The sequence below is a fragment of the Branchiostoma floridae genome, chromosome 10 (genome assembly GCF_000003815.2).
Source record: "Branchiostoma floridae strain S238N-H82 chromosome 10, Bfl_VNyyK, whole genome shotgun sequence".
In the NCBI taxonomy this organism is placed as follows: Eukaryota; Metazoa; Chordata; class Leptocardii; order Amphioxiformes; family Branchiostomatidae; genus Branchiostoma; species Branchiostoma floridae.
Genome location: NC_049988.1, coordinates 14,918,798 through 14,934,715, shown reverse-complemented (window position 1 = coordinate 14,934,715; position 15,918 = coordinate 14,918,798). Strand labels below are relative to the sequence as shown.

At 44.2% G+C, this 15,918-nt stretch overlaps 1 protein-coding gene and 1 long non-coding RNA gene across 2 annotated transcripts; one reads left to right on the top strand and one right to left on the bottom strand.

Annotated features, from left to right (window-relative positions):
* The first annotated feature begins 2,986 nt into the window (after positions 1 to 2,986).
* On the top strand, positions 2,987 to 12,463 carry LOC118424393. Its single transcript, XR_004832196.1, has 3 exons — positions 2,987 to 3,105; positions 12,077 to 12,182; positions 12,330 to 12,463. It is a non-coding gene; the product is annotated as an uncharacterized LOC118424393 (long non-coding RNA).
* Positions 3,131 to 15,861, bottom strand: LOC118424391 (polypeptide N-acetylgalactosaminyltransferase 1-like). Its single transcript, XM_035832938.1, has 12 exons — positions 14,393 to 15,861; positions 13,614 to 13,780; positions 13,076 to 13,183; positions 12,296 to 12,443; positions 12,070 to 12,186; positions 11,592 to 11,709; positions 11,181 to 11,290; positions 10,918 to 11,029; positions 10,564 to 10,662; positions 10,039 to 10,131; positions 9,406 to 9,537; positions 3,131 to 3,534 (listed from the first exon to the last, which is right to left on the bottom strand). Exons 1-12 carry the CDS (start codon positions 15,499 to 15,501, stop codon positions 3,382 to 3,384), a joined length of 2,466 nt encoding a protein of 821 aa, XP_035688831.1. The 5' UTR covers positions 15,502 to 15,861; the 3' UTR covers positions 3,131 to 3,381.
* Positions 15,862 to 15,918: the final 57 nt, after the last annotated feature.

Genomic DNA, 15,918 nt, shown 5'->3' with positions numbered 1-15,918 from the left:
AGACGAGATGTGCAGCGGTAAGTGTTTCTCTGATGTCCCGATATATACAAAAGTGAAAATGTCCTTAAGACTAAGTGCATGCTTTTTGGATCTCCTCGAAAACTGGCTCTTCTACCTTCAACCTCACTGAATTTGGTTATTGGAACTAGAACTATTGAACAGGTGAAAGAGACGGTTTTGTTGGGGCTGCACATGGATCAGTCACTTACATGGGATTTGCATATCAATCATGCTGTTGCCAAACAATCAAGGAATATCGCCCTTGTGAGAAGGCATGCATGGGCCATGTCTTATGAAGTCTGCAAGGTTGTTTTATGCGCACTTGTATTATCAGTAGCACAGTACTGTCTCCCAGTTCTAGCAAACATGTCTGAATCAAATGCTCGAAAGCTCCAGGTTGTACAGAACAGGGCCTGTAGATTGGTGCTTAAATGTCCACTAGAAACACATGTTAAGCAAATGCATTCAGACTTGGGTTGGCCCATGGTAAGAGAAAGATTCGCCATCAGCACATTGACTATGTTTTTCAGAATACTTGTTAGTAAGGAGCCCCATAACATTTACAGCTCCATCGTCCCTGTCCATTCTACCCACACATATTCAACTAGATTATCCAACTCCTTCAGTTTTAAACTCCCTAAGCCAAAAACAAACTCAAAAAAGCGAACTTTTCTCTACCGTGCCATCAGTCTTTGGAATGACCTACCACCATACATCAAATCTCTGCCCAACATCTCACGCTTTAAAAAGGCAATGTATCAAGTCTTCTCAAGCCAATAGTTTTTTTAATGATTGTGTATCTATTATTATCTGTTTGTATATATACATGTATGTTTGTGTATATATTTGCGTTTGTTTATGTATGTTTCATTGTTTCATATGAACCCTGGTAGACTAGCCCTAAATAGGGCTAAAGGGTATCGGAATAAAGGAATAAAGGAAATAAAGGAATGAAGAAATCGCCCACTACCTGTGTGACGCTGAGTTCTAGCTAGAGCCGCCCATCCCCCTTGCCACAATATATTTTTTTTTTATTGAACAAACACATAAAGGCAAAATAACAGACAAGTAGCGGCCCACTCAAGACAACTTATATCGGTGCCGCTATTCATTGCAATGCAATATATATTTGCGGAGAGGATAAAAGAGACTCGGAAGCTATAACACGGCTGGATAGTAGGTGATCAACTGTTTAGGCGACCAACTGTCCAGGTGAACAACTGTCTAGGCGCCAGAATGTTTTAACACCTTCCCTATTCAAACTGTGAAAAGAAAATTCTAGATTCTAACGGCTCCATAACATGGTATTTGTCGTCGATGAAGGTTAGACATCCAGGTAATAGGAAACGCTGCAAATAGCACATCACAGACTACAGCAATTAGAAATGGTTTCAGAAACGGTCAGGCGCTTTGAAGATAACATCCGTTGGCATTCGTTAGTGACATAAGTATCTTGTTGGATATCATTTTTATGCCATAACATGATATGTGTACAAAGTATGTATTTCCGACTTCTCCACAGACGACATCTATTACACGTGTTACGACGGCCAAGAGATCCCAGACTACTGGGTGTGCGATGGTTACTCCGACTGCATGTATGACGAAGACGAGATGTACTGCAGTAAGTATTATCATTATCACAACCTTTATGTTACTCTTCTTTGTTATTCTTTGTTCACGAATGAGAGTGAGTGAGTGAGTGAGTGAGTGAGTGAGTGGGGGGGTGGGTGAGTGAGTGACTCAAGGAATGAACAATTCACTACTAAATGAATGAAATACTATCTCTATCCAGTGTACTAATCTATTCCAGCGGGTGACTCCTACGGACCCGGCATGGACTCCTACGGGCCCGGCATGGACTCCTACGGGCCCGGCATGGACTCCTACGGGCCCGGCATGGACTCCTACGGGCCCGGCATGGACTCCTACGGGCCCAGCATGGACTCCTACGGGCCCGGCATGGACTCCTACGGGCCCAGCATGGACTCCTACGGGTACATAAAGAAGGGCCTCCAGGCCAAGGCCAAGGCCCTCCAGGCCGTCAAGAAGAGCCTCCAGGCCAAGCAGAAGAAGGGCCAGTAAGGGCTAGACAAAAAACGTTGTTGTGTTTCCGGTTACCCTACCAATCTAAAAAAAAAAAAACTTTCGAAAAATTGAATTTCTGCTGCAGTACCAATGTCACATACCAGGGGGCTCAAATCGACCTTGAGCTTCGTCTTCCCACCCCCTACTCACATACCAAATATCGTTGTAATACATCCAGAGGCTCTAGAGTTATGCTGACCAAAAAATACAAACATCCAAACGCACATGCCGAAAACTATACCTCCATTTTTTCATGAAGGTAACAAGCCTATTGGTGCCAAACACAGGCAAGGACCATAAAATGATATAAACGAATCCAACATTTTGTTGACACCTGCATAATAGATGTGTGACAAAATATGATTCTGATGCATTCAGGTTTACATGATTGAACTGTATTTTTTTGTTAGTTCGGCCAAAATGTAAGAAGAAAAACAAGATAACACCTACGTACAAACCGTATTTTCAGAACCGTTACAGTAACCGGAAATACAACACAAATTCCCTTGGCCAGTAAAGATCATTGACGAAAGCTAAGCGACCTACCGATCAGACCGACGTGATTGAATGTGTGTGTGCAAATTAGAGACTTTCTTTCTCGTCTCCAGCTTTCAAAAAAGGTGTTTCTGGAGAATTTTTTCCTCAACATGTATACTTCAGGTAGACCTCTTTTAAAAAGCTTTGACACTGTTTTAGAAAATATGAAATAAACGGACACACATTGCATATGAACTTGTCATTCTTAATCAATCATGAAACTATAGACGAAAAGAAAAACTATTACTTTTGAACCTTGCTATAGATGTTAAGGCGCCGACTATACTTCTCACTGTGGGGTCTGCAACCATGTATTTAAGCCCCATGGGCGAAAAGCTGTGTTATGCTTCGTTATTACTCGTTATTATAGATAATGTCGTTGAGTCACGTGACCTGTTCGACATTTGACACTCGGGTCACGTGACTACCATCAGATCAGAAGAAAGATGGCGGGTGGTTTCTGACAGCTCTTATATCGTCGTGAGTAACTGAGTCCAATTATCTCTGTTTTAAACCACGTTTATTGTTCAAGAATAATGTTAGACTGATGTATCGTATGAACACATTGTTAGTGGAAGCAACAAAATATCAAACCATGCGAAACGAAACAAAGCTAACACTCTTTATGTTTACATCATAGTTAAAATTCATTGGAAGCAATGACGTATGATCATGAACAAATGCCCAACACAAAATTGAATACTAGTACATTCTGTAAAAACGAGTTGCTGCAGTTTTACTCAATCCCACCAGAGGTCACAGATACAGCCCGAATTTCCACTGTTGAAATTTGCCGCCGTTGCATGGGTTGAGTTGGAGGAACTTCTGTGCTCCAGCACCAAACGTAATGTCCAGACAGCGCCCGGTCAAAACATGAGGTCCGTCTCCGAGTTCTTTCAGCTCCTTGTCCTGAAAGAAATTTAAGGTAAAATATGAAAACTATGAAAATGCAATCAGGTTTATATGTATGAGCTTGGATCATCATGTTCAACGTGTCTGCTATTTGAGGTGCACAATGATTGGCCCGAAAAGTATGACGTCACTCCCCCTATAGATAAGAGATGCGCGCATGAATATATCATTCTTCTGTGTGCTGGCCCTCCGGCTCGTCTGAAGCTAGCAGCGTACGTCCTTCATCGCCCCAGCGCAGAAAACTTGCCGGGAAAAGGCCACGAGAATGCCGGCGGGAGACTCGCTACTATACGATGCGGTGCAGCAGCTCTAGCTCGTGACGGCAGCTCGTACTCTCCCGGGTATTGTATCAGAGATACACGGTACCACGCAAGGTTTGGTCGAACACAGGAAAGCACTATCTGAGCCCGGTCTGGAGATTTACTTGTTCGTTTTGTGGTGTGGTGTTGTGGTGAGACATGTTTGATATCTGTAGTCTAGGCCTGTTGCAGGGCTCGCAGAGTCATGTTTCTGCCGTACGGAAGAACTTTACGTTTTTGCAAATTTTTCCGGTTGACTGTCACATAGTTTCATTGTCGCGTTTTGTCTGTTGCCTGTTTGCTGAGTGTTTTGTGAACGCTTTGTAAACGTTGTATGCAGGTCCGACGGGAGAGAGCTACCTTTAATATTTAGAATATTTCTTTTCAGTTTTTGGTTTATACGATCGCATCCTCTGTTGAATTTTGCTGTGGCCACCTTTTGACGACGCTGATTAGTGGTGCTGTTTAGGAGTTTGCTATTTGTGTGTTTTTCTTGTTTTATGAAAGTGTTACCAGGATGCTAGAGCTGTCGCTGTCGAGGAGATGCAACATGGCTACCCTCTGAGTCACCGTGGTGGGATAATAGAATCCGTTGCCATCCTCTACCTTGGAAGGCAAGGGAGGCTTTTGTCTGTTATTGAGGAGAGTTTCAGACCGAGATGTTCACCATTTTCTTGTCATTTTCTGATTTTTGTGTATATTCTAGTGATACGCAGACACGTGGTTTGAAACCCCGAACAAAGAAGCAAGATGGATATCGCCGTGGCTGAAATCACAATCTGCATCCATCCTCTACCAGGGAATTCTACGAACGCCTCCATACAGTGCGGAGGTCCATTACAGATCTAGAGCTTCGCCATTTTCTTGTCATTTTCTTTAAATCTTTATATTTTTTTTCGTGTGTATGGTTTTATGCAGGATTTTAGGATAGCACTGTCATGGGCTCTCATGGCATCGGGACTCACTATGGCTACCATTTTTGGAGTTCTTTTCAGGAATTGAAACCCGCCGCCATCCCCCTCGTGGGCGATGTAGTAATGCAGACTGCCAGCGTTTCTAGAGCGTGGTTTTTGTTACGTACATGTTATTGTTATACGTTTTCGTTTGTCAAGTTTAACTTTTTGGATTGCGTGGGTGTTGCCCGTACGTAAGGTGATTGTCGTGTGCGTGGCCTATTTTTACCAAGCTTAGCGTTTGGTTGTTGAGCATGTATGTACGGGGAGCACGCATGGCCTAGGACTGTTCATGTTATCGTGGCTTGCCCACCTTTGAGCGCTAGGCGGGGGGATGTCGAGTGCGTATGGTGTGGATATTGTTACGGCTGGATTTTGTGTGTAATTTCGTCAGCGGTATCGATAATTGTGTTTTGTTTTCCGCATAGTTTTCAGGAACCGGGACGTGCTGGTTCACGCGTGACGTTCTCCCCCACCCGTAACGACCCTTGTAAGAAGTTTCGGACTTCAGGGATCTTCAGATGCGGCAGGTACGACAAAAGATGTAGCAGCAAGTGGTGGCGCAGGAACAGCAGCCTGTCAGCCTCTCTTAGGCCCCCTCACCCTCCTCGCCATTCCGGACACTTGAGTGCCACAAGGAAAGGACAGCTCATGAAGACGGTACAGCCCGGGCAGGCACCGGCGAGTGCCGCGGGTAGAGCTCACGAAGATGGTAAGGCCCGGGCAGGCACCGGCGAGTGTCGCGGGTAGAGCTCACGAACGACGAAGATGGTAAGGCCCGGGCAGGCACCGGCGAGTGTCGCGGGTAGAGCTCACGAACGACGAAGATGGTAAGGCCCGGGCAGGCACCGGCGAGTGTCGCGGGTAGAGCTCACGAAGATGGTAAGGCCCGGGCAGGCACCGGCGAGTGTCGCGGGTAGAGCTCACGAAGATGGTAAGACCCGGGCAGGCACCGGCGAGTGTCGCGGGTAGAGCTCACGAAGATGGCCATGGTAAGACCCGGGCAGGCACCGGCGAGTGTCGCGGGTAGAGCTCACGAAGATGGTAAGACCCGGGCAGGCACCGGCGAGTGTCGCGGGTAGAGCTCACGAAGATGGCCATGGTAAGACCCGGGCAGGCACCGGCGAGTGTCGCGGGTAGAGCTCACGAAGATGGCCATGGTATTGGTAAGACCCGGGCAGGCACCGGCGAGTGTCGCGGGTAGAGCTCACGAAGTTGGTAAGACCCGGGCAGGCACCGGCGAGTGTCGCGGGAAGATATTGATCTCGGTTCAGATCAGTTCCGTTCATACACAGAGAGGTGGCACCAGCGTCTTCACATTGAACTCAACCAAATTTAAAACCTCCGTGAGTTTACGAAATTGAAATACCCAGGCAGGCACAGGAAGTGCCGCAGAAGAATATGGAGCTCACGGTGGATGTTTTAGGAAGGAAAACGTACTCGTACAGGCTTCGCCGTAAAAGGTTTTGAAGACCGCAAGCCAGAAATCATATCGCCATGAGATCGAGAAGGCATTGAATCCACAAAATTGTGTTGTTATATAAGGACGGTCGCACTAAATAGGTACCAAGGGCAAGGCATATTACACTGGAAGGTATACAAGTGCGAATTTTCTAGGCAGTACGCAAGAAACACATTCCTTAACCACGTGTGGGACAATATTCTTAAGAAGTAGGGAAAAAAAAAAAAAAAAAAACGTTACATCAATTCATCGTTAATTGACAACTGATTGTGTTATGGATGTATTACACTCCTTTACGTTTGGGACCGCATTGTAAATGTGTGCATCAAAGCTGTTTGTACATATGTAAATACTTTTTGTTTTGTGACCGCATCTGAACTGTGAGCAGCGACACCTGTCCTGCAGTACAATGTGAACCAGTCAGAATTGCCCTGAAGAAGGTAACAGACGGTCACCGAAACGTCGGTGTGAATAAAGCATTGGTTGTGTAAAAAGAGTCTCTTTATTCACATTTCGTAACCAGTTTGGCATAACTGAATAAAAGTGTTTTAAAACTGGAGATATGCGGGTCCAAATGTCTTACGGAGAGATGGCTGTGGTGTGATAGATGGCGGTTGGCTGAGGAATGAGTCCACTCTGCTCTGTACTTAATTTTCGTCCCAGCCCGAGACTTTGCATAATGACGCTACATTTTCAGCGACAATATTCAGCAAATTGCAGTTCTCGACAAGTGAGCTTGAAGTCGCATGTAAGAAAAGGGGCTCGAAAAGGAAATGCTGCAAGTGAGAAGTCATCTCGGGTAAATAGTTCAAGAAATCTTTTCCATAGAGGTCACAATAGTTGTGAAAATCTGAGTTTGTTTTCCTGGGAAGTGTTGTACATAGTACTAAAACGACGCAAAGAGAAGGATCGCTCTTGGCCGCCTCTGCATTTGGTAGACTAAGAAATCCAGTGTGGAACCGCAAGGATATCAGATGTTGTGATATGCGCCTTTGCCAGGCACGTATACTCCCTATCGCCACATATGCCTGTGTGACAGGGACTCTGGAGTGGTCACATGAGCTCCTCCTGTTAGCTTTCGATTTGAGACACCTAGGGGCGTTTCTCTGTATTGCACTCCGAGATCGTGTACCATAATTGAAGCATCAAAGCTAGACATGGATTAGAACACTCTTTTGGTTGATACAATTTTGGTAATAAGACTAAAATGGCTCAGACTGGTATTAAAGAAGGGAGGACTTTTCTAGGTCGGAAACCTTGTAAGAAATCGTAGGCTGGATACCGTAAGGTGTTACTTCGCTATTGTATTAGACGGATTTATCATCTCTGGCTGTCGCTTCACTGACTGAGTTGAATCAGCCGACACAAGTACCCTTACAGATTTTACACCGGATCCCAACATCGAAGCTATGATGTGGAACACTATGTTTGTCTTTCGATTCCATCTTGGGCTTACCGCTATCTCTATTGAGGAAAAAGAATTTCGTGTTTGAACTGTTGAGAGGTCGTCCGGACTCAGAATAATACTTTTGGGCATTATGCATCTCCGAGGTCGCGGTGGGCGTTTGGAACAGTTTTGCACTCCACTTGTGCAAGCCTGGTGTCTTTCCATATTGTTGCTTCGGTGGGTCGAGTTTATTAAGCAGGAAGAGTGGCAAATATGAGCGTCTCCGTCCTCTGAAAGGTTGGGGATCAGCATCGTCAAGCGGATGCTTGAAAGTTGAGGTTGGATAAGGCTGGGGCCGTTGGGCATAGAGACAGTCGAGGCTCAAGACAAATGGTCCTGCGATGCGAGGGAAAAATAGTTTTGTTTTACCTCTAACGCGGATAATTCAGAACTGGGCTTGGCCGTGTCCTTATCGTTCTTCCTTCGAGTGATCGTAGAGGAACGGTTTTGAGATAACAATTTTGCGTTGCTTCCTCCATTTTGTTTGTCGTGCAGCAAAAAATGAGAGTGGGCTATATATGAGTGTTGGGTTGTTTGAGAGTGGGTACCGTACAAGGGAGAGGCAGCGTGAGAGGTAAGATGAGAAAGGAGTTACATGAGAGAAGGGAGTTGAGAGAGGGGAAATGAGAGATGGGGAGTTGAGAGAGAATAATGAGAAAGGGTGTGGTGAAAGAGGTATAGAGGGAGCAGATGACAAGCGTTCTTCTAAAGGAATGTTATATTAGCCAGATAGATCCAGATACGAACGCGTTGATGTATACAGACACAGACACGTTGATGCGTTACGCTGAAGGGCGGTTACGTTAGCTAGATATCTATACTAATTATAGATACTGATACAGGTACAAAAGTTAAGGGGTTCAAAGGGAAAAGGAAGGGCTCAATAGCCAGAGATGGCAAAGGCGGAAGACGACGATTTCCGCATCACTCATACTGGAGGGCCAATAATTACGCACCTCAAAAAGGATACTATTTGAGGTGCACAATGATTGGCCCGAAAAGTATGACGTCACTCCCCCTATAGATAAGAGATGCGCGCATGAATATATCATTCTTCTGTGTGCTGGCCCTCCGGCAAAGTCTGGAGCCTGAAGCGTCCCACCCACCCGCCCATCGACAAGTTTTCTGCTTTCTGTGGAATTAGGCATCTGCTTCAGGATGGTCGCTTTAGCACATAGGTGACTTTAGGCTCCAGACGACGATTTCCGCATCACTCATACTGGAGGGCCAATAATTACGCACCTCAAAAAGGATACTATCAAACTGTGAAGCTGAAAAGGTCTGAACCTGAAAACGTAGATTCAGATCAAACTTAAAAGCTTCCGTTACGGCGCTCTTGTCGAGGGTTGTAGACTCAAGGTTCTAGTTCGGGTCACGTTGTGGCCTTGGCATTCGACTCAGGTGAAAATGAGTACCTAGCTCTGTTTAGGGTCATTTTTCCCAATGAAACACAAGTGGAGAGCCACACCTCGATGCGGTTAAGGACCTTCCAACTTTAACGAAAAGGTCCACCCCGGTATGAGTGGATCAGAACTTACAGTATGCTCATCTGCAGCTCGACCTACCGTTACAAAACTGGTGTGATACGTCTAACGGTGGTTTACCGGTGAAACAAACAAACAAACAAACAAACAAATAAACAAATCATTAATATAAAACAAATCATTATCACCATCGTACCGATCAAATATGTTATACGCAACGTACCTGATGTTGGAACTTCATGACATTTTCCTTTTTGCAGAGTCCCATAGACAGAACCTCCCCGTCCTTCCCCACCTCCCGTATAACACACAGCGATCCGGACTTCAGCGTTCCGCTTTTGTCTAAGCTGAAACTCTACGGAAGAGAAAAATGCAAATTAGAAATTACAGAAAATCACACAATACGGAAGTAATTATATAATATTCGTAACATTTAGGCGTGTTAAAATAAAAATATAAAACAATTCAATAGTAGTCGCCGACTCAAGGCCATTATCAGCAAACAACATTACTAGTAGTACGAGTTTGCTGCTTTTTAACTTTGTCCACATGTCATATCATTTATCTGCCTCATTTATCATGCACAAAGATGACGTCTTAATGATTACAGGTAGTGCATAGTTGGGCGGGCACAGTTTGGTTGAGATTGTATAGGTTGAGATAAAAGACGATTGCGCATTGTCCTAGGACAGGTTAGGACCAGAGCCTCTGTTAGGACAGATTGAAATCTGGATCTGTCCTAGGATAATCCGCGATTCCGCATTTCCTAGAATAGGTGTACGCCAGATACACCCACCCCCACCCCCGCTTGAAGTCTGCCAAGGAGGCTACAAGTAAATACGGAAAGTTTTCCCACCTGGTGCTCCCCCTGCCCATGACAGGGCCACAGCCCCAGGTGCGCGCCGCCTAGCGTGTCCACACACACGTCCTGTTGGCCCAGGTTCCGGATCTGACAGAGGGGAACAGAGGTGACAACTGTCAACAAGTTACTAACCTCCTGGTCCATGTAAATACCTCCTGAAAATGGCGGTATTGTTTTCCGTTTGTTTGTGTCGATATGTGTCCAAGTTTTATCCGATGTTGGCTTTGTTTATAGTCGTTTCAGCAGGGTGGAAGTGAGTGGGTTGGTTTTAGGCTAAAATTGGAGGATGGAATTAAGTGTGCGCGATTGGATAGTTGGCTTGGCCTGGGTTCCAAGTTATATATGCAAAAAATGCATATAATTCATAATTGGAAAGAAATTCGCAGTATTTGATAAAAGAAGAAATTTACAAAAACTCACGGAGTATGAAATATTTTACGAAGGTGTGAGGTGTTCTATTTCTTGTTTACAGTTGTTCATATAGGTAAATACTGAAAAGTGTAGGACTCGTGTTTTTACCTCTCCGACAGCCTGGAGGTTGATTTGCGGCACCCCGAGGTCGGGATAGATGTTCTCTAAGTACCACTTGAACGGGCAACACTTACGTCGGAACTCCAGCTGAAATTCAGCCGCAAATTTCAGTATAAAAGAAAAAAAAGCAGAGTTTTATAAAGCATAATTCATATGATAGTGAAGAGTCCGTCATATCTTTTCACATGCACGATATACACACGTTATGTCGTTTCGTGAACCAATACCGTCAGTACACTGAAAGAACAGTGCTGTGCTGACCAAAGCATTTAGCGACTTGGTGGCTTTATCAGGTTTGTGCAGCTATCGTGCAAGTCGCTATGTGTCGCTTCTGTGCCATACCTGGTCAGTGATGTTGCCGTAGTCGATGTGTAAAGCTTCCGGCATCAGCGCGTAGAAAATCTTCTTATATTTGTCGTCCAGCCAGACCTCGGCGACTCGGCGGGTGTTATGGCTTTATCAAATACATATAATAGAAAATGTTAAGAGCTTACTACTACTTGTTATAAAATAAGTTTAGATAAGAAATAATGATATTTTTGAAAATAGTATAGTCATTAATCTTTTAATTGGATCAAATGACTTATGATAAAGATATTAACTACCTGAACACTTCAAAGGCACCGCCAGGGAAGATGTACGGTTGGCTCTTTCTGAACACGTGACCCACGCGAGAACAGGGCAAAATCTCTAGCCGGCCTCCACACATCCAGATCTGTAGAAAAACAACTTTTAAGTTGACGAGAAAATACCATGGAAAATCAGACTTTTAGCCAGGGTCGGCAGAGATTTTTCGGCAGCCAAGGCAGATTACACAGGGGATTTGTCATGCAGGGAGAGTTTGCCGGCCAAGCCGTTAGCGAAAACAAGAACATATAAGAGTATATATTGTCAACTCAACTGAGTCTGAAGAAACTACGTATGCCAATGTTTTTCTTTGGCTTAGACGAAAGCAAAATATATCAAGTTTGAACATATCTACAGCTTAAAATGGATTTTTTTAACACAAACATCACCTTGAAGGAGATTTCTATGTTCTCGCCGCCCCAGATAAATAGTTCCGGGTCGTAGGCGCCGAGCTCGTAAAAGTAGTCCCTCTGTATGGAGAACAATCCGCCAGCCATGGTGGGGGATCTGAAGAGAAAAACATTCAAAAGTAAACTAAAAATTTTATATGCCAAAACATTCGCATACAATATGAAAACGTATAAAACTAGGTTCTACTAGACTCCGCAGATCGCTGTAAAAATAGTAGAAATTGGCTGGATAAAGGTGAACTAAACGTTACTACAGAACAACTAAGCTTGTACGTTTGTGCAGATTACTCATCCAGGAATTCAGTAACAGAAGTTGAAGTAATCTTTCGACTGGACACTACACTATGTTTATTTAGACGTTTCCGACAGCATCCACTGTCTTTCTTCAGTGAAATGAAAATAAAAGTATACAAGACTCATGAAACACAGAAATAAGAACTAATAAGATTGTACTTACATGATAGGCCAACTTTGGTCCTTCCTACCCAACGCTTGGAACGAGGGAATGGATCTCCACTCGAACTTCAGCTCTTTCCAGTCCATGCCTCCTCGCAGGGTCTGAGCTTCCAGGTACCTAATGTGTTTTTTCTTTGATTAACGTTACATATTTCGTTACATAGAGCATGATGAGTACTTCACGATTTAGAACAAAAAATAAAAACAAACGAGATAGAAAAGCTTACGCAAATGTCCTGTCGTCTATGGCGTCTATGACAGGACAGACGACGTTGGTCCTGTTCTGTCTGATCCTGTCCAGTAGCGGCTCCAGCCAGCCCACGTTACACTCGATATGGGAGTCCAGGAACGTCAGGACTGTACCACTGGCGGCGGCTACAAATAGAACGCAAAAAAAAAATCAGGAAATGTCTTGGAATAAACTCTAAGATAGATATATAGGTGAACACATTATTACCGTTATTATGTTATGATTGATTTAGCCAAGCTTTTCGACTATTTAGAGCATAAATTACATGTACTTCACAACGTTTATTACGTCCGAAAAGGAGGTTCACTTCCAAGGGCCTAGGGGGGTACTGTTTTTGGTTATGTGTATTTGTTCTCAATATTATCAAGATTCTTTCTACGGATTTGTATGGATTTTGACATGTGGATAGTTATTGAGGTCCCGACGAAGCATTGTGATTATGCTTGTTTGGCCACCTCGCAATATTTTAGGTACTGTGGCCGACACCTCCTTCCTGAAAGTAGTGCGGAATAGTCCAGTGTTTTCCAAAGAATTACCCCTAATGGGAGGGAGAGGGCTGGTATGGATTGATAAGGAAAGAAGGGTAGGGCTGAGGGGAGGATAACTACCATCTGTGATAGCTAGGAGCTATGCCATTAAGAAATTCATAAAAAAACTATCAGGGAGGCATGACATCGTCGACTTTTTTTATATGGTCTAAGCATTTTGAGGCAACTGTCATGGCGGCTACCTACCTCAGAACGTGAATCTCACGTACCTGCTCCCAACATCCGGGCTCTTATGAGACCCTCCCTCTTCGCAGTGCGCATGATCCTGACCTGTGGGAATCTCTTGATGTATTCGTCCAGCTTCCCCTTCAAGTGGACTGTGTGTGTATGGCGATAGATAACAGAAATTATTAAAAATGTTAATCATTAACATTTTCGTTGTCATCGACAGTGTATGTAGTTCTTTTTGCTGGGGATACTTTATTTTTACCTAGTGTGTGTAAGATGAAATGAAAATACGTCCAATCAAAATTGCCCAAAAAGGTCACATAGGGGACCGATAAAATCTGTTTTATGTGAGCAGGTGGTCGCTGTAGACAGTGACTTGTGTCAGTGGTAAAAGGTATCGAAGACACCATCAAAAAGTGGCCGTATTTGACAGGACAGGTAGAGCTGATCACTTGCAAAGGTTTGACAGTAAACTGCAATTGGGCTATTATTGCACAAGATAAACTACATTATGAAACTACAAGTGAAATCTACTTCTTACATATGAAGTCTATTATCGGACAAAACGACATTTTGTACCTCTTTTACTGAAGTCGTCGACCAAGATGATCTCCCTGATGAGATGGGGAGGTGATCGGTTGATGATGCTGTGCAGGGTGCGGAGGAGGGTGGACCACGACTCCTCACAGAACGTGATGATGATGGACGTCTGCGGCAGGTCGTCCGCCACTTGATTCGTGCGACATCTCATGGTAAAAGAAATATAACCCAAAATAATATAAGTATAAGTATAATATAAATCACATCCAAAAATGATCGAGAGACATCAAGCTATCATTCTATGATGCTGGGTGAATTATGTTCAGGGTGGGCGACGTTTCTCATTTGCTAGGCCTTCTCTGAGAATCACCTCCTGGACTAAGAATGCAATATGATGTATTCAGATGTAACTAGGTTTTGCTAGTGTGTTGTGACAGAAAAGATAGACGCAATATACAGTTTTATAGGTTTATATTGTACAGGGAAATTCACCTAGCTAGCTCTTTTCGACAAGCACAATGGCCTTATGGCTTATGTTCCATTCTAAGGACTGTGACCCTTTCCAGTAGCGTGCGTGTTGGGTTAGCGACATTTTTTTTTTGCTTTACTTTTTTTGTTGTTCATTGTTGGGTGGGCCGGCTACTCTCTCTCCGCAGCCAGGGACTGAATATTGTAAGGAGCTTACGGCTAAATCGCAAGGGTCTGGAGTGGGTCCCATTCGGCGCTAACTCAGGTGACCTCAATACGACAGTAATTGCCCCATGTGCGACCAAGCGAATGTAGGTTTAAATTGACCAAAAGTGATTAAAAAACCTTACTTTGTTGGCCTAAGGTCGGGAATGGTCCTCTCCACAGAGATGAGGTTACTGACAAACACATTGAAAGACGCCTCCGCAAACATGCTCTTCACCATCGCGTCGTCTTCCTTCTTAGTCGTGACGGGTCTTCCTGCCTCCCCGGGACTGTGAGGAGGTTTTCGTATCGTCACGGAGTTCATGGATAGTACGGTGTGTTTAGGGATGGTCTCTTCCAACTCCGTGGGGTCATACTGGTTACGATATGGTCCGGGGGCTTCGTTTTTCACCAAAAAAGGCAGGCGAGCCATAAAGTTTGCAAATGTTGCCTTTTTTGTCGTAGCTGCTACAGATTCGGTAACGGTTGGTGAGATTTTCTCTTTGAGCTGTTCTTTCCGCTGTTCGACGTTTTCAGTGTGAGATATCTTCATTGTTTGATTCGTCAAGCGTTCTGTGATTAGGACGTCATCGTAAACAGTTTTGCGTGTCGATGCTACCCAGGGTGAAGGAGTGTTGTACATAAGTTCCGACATAGTCACGAGTTCATACTTCTTTCTAAGCTCATCAACTTGATCATAATCAAGTGTTTCCTCTTCGTTCCGTTTTTGGTCCGCCATTTTAGCTGTGGCATCATGGGTGATTATGTAACTTTCTGTGTCATCTTTGGCCTGTTGTGGAATCTTTACAGGTGGCGTTTCAATGTCGTTTTTATCTTCAGATTTGTCTTCCGTTTCCTGTTGAAAATCGTCAAATATAACAGGGTATGCATTATAATTGTATCTTCCGTCATCTTCAGTGTAATCTGTGACCAGAAAATCTTCGTGGACGCTACTTTTCGATTCCAGTTCAAGATTGGGTGGAAATATTTGTTCTTTCAAGGTCTGCACTTGATGGCGCTGGGTGTGTAGAGCTGCTTCCGTGTGGTACACGTCTCGAATCCCTTCCTTACCTTCCGGTGGTCGCACGGTGACTTTTTCCACGGCATATTCTCTCACCTTTTCCTTCAGCCTCTCCGAATCAGACATTTTCACGAAGTCGCTATTCCTCATGAAGAAGAAAATATCCATAAACACCCAGACCATGGATGTGAGCATGATCACAACAACGGTCCGCTTTCTTACAAGTAGAGCCATGACGCAGTCTTGCTTGCCGTGTATCCTTCCACGTATCAAGAGAAAACGTAGGCTTAGCAGAGCATAAGATTTAACATCCTTGGGTGTCCTCCAGTCTTGTTGATCCGCATTGGTACACTTTGTACGAACACTTGAATATCATCCACGACAAGAATAGTATCCAAGCCATGCATCTCCCACAGTAACCACAGCAAAAACCGTCCAAGTTTGCACAAGGTTTTTTGTTCAAATAGATAGTTTCGCCACCCGGATGCGATCTACACTAGAGGTACCAATATGAGTACCAGCCAGAACAGTGCTGTTGAAGAGGTGCTTTAATCAAGCAGCGCACTATATATGGGTGAGCCATCCACGTGTCGATCCCAAAGTACGTTCATAGTGTTGCCAAAGCCCCCTTTACAAATCAGGAATTTTGCT

Excerpts from the sequence above, each read along its gene's own strand:
- LOC118424391 (XM_035832938.1), bottom strand. The coding sequence starts at position 15,501 with ATGGCTCTACTTGTAAGAAAGCGGACCGTTGTTGTGATCATGCTCACA. Across the intron at positions 11,710-12,069 it reads GACCAAAGTTGGCCTATCAT|ATCCCCCACCATGGCTGGCG; the intron begins GTAAGTACAATC and ends TTTTCTCTTCAG. Across the intron at positions 9,538-10,038 it reads ATGGGCAGGGGGAGCACCAG|AGTTTCAGCTTAGACAAAAG; the intron begins GTGGGAAAACTT and ends TCTCTTCCGTAG.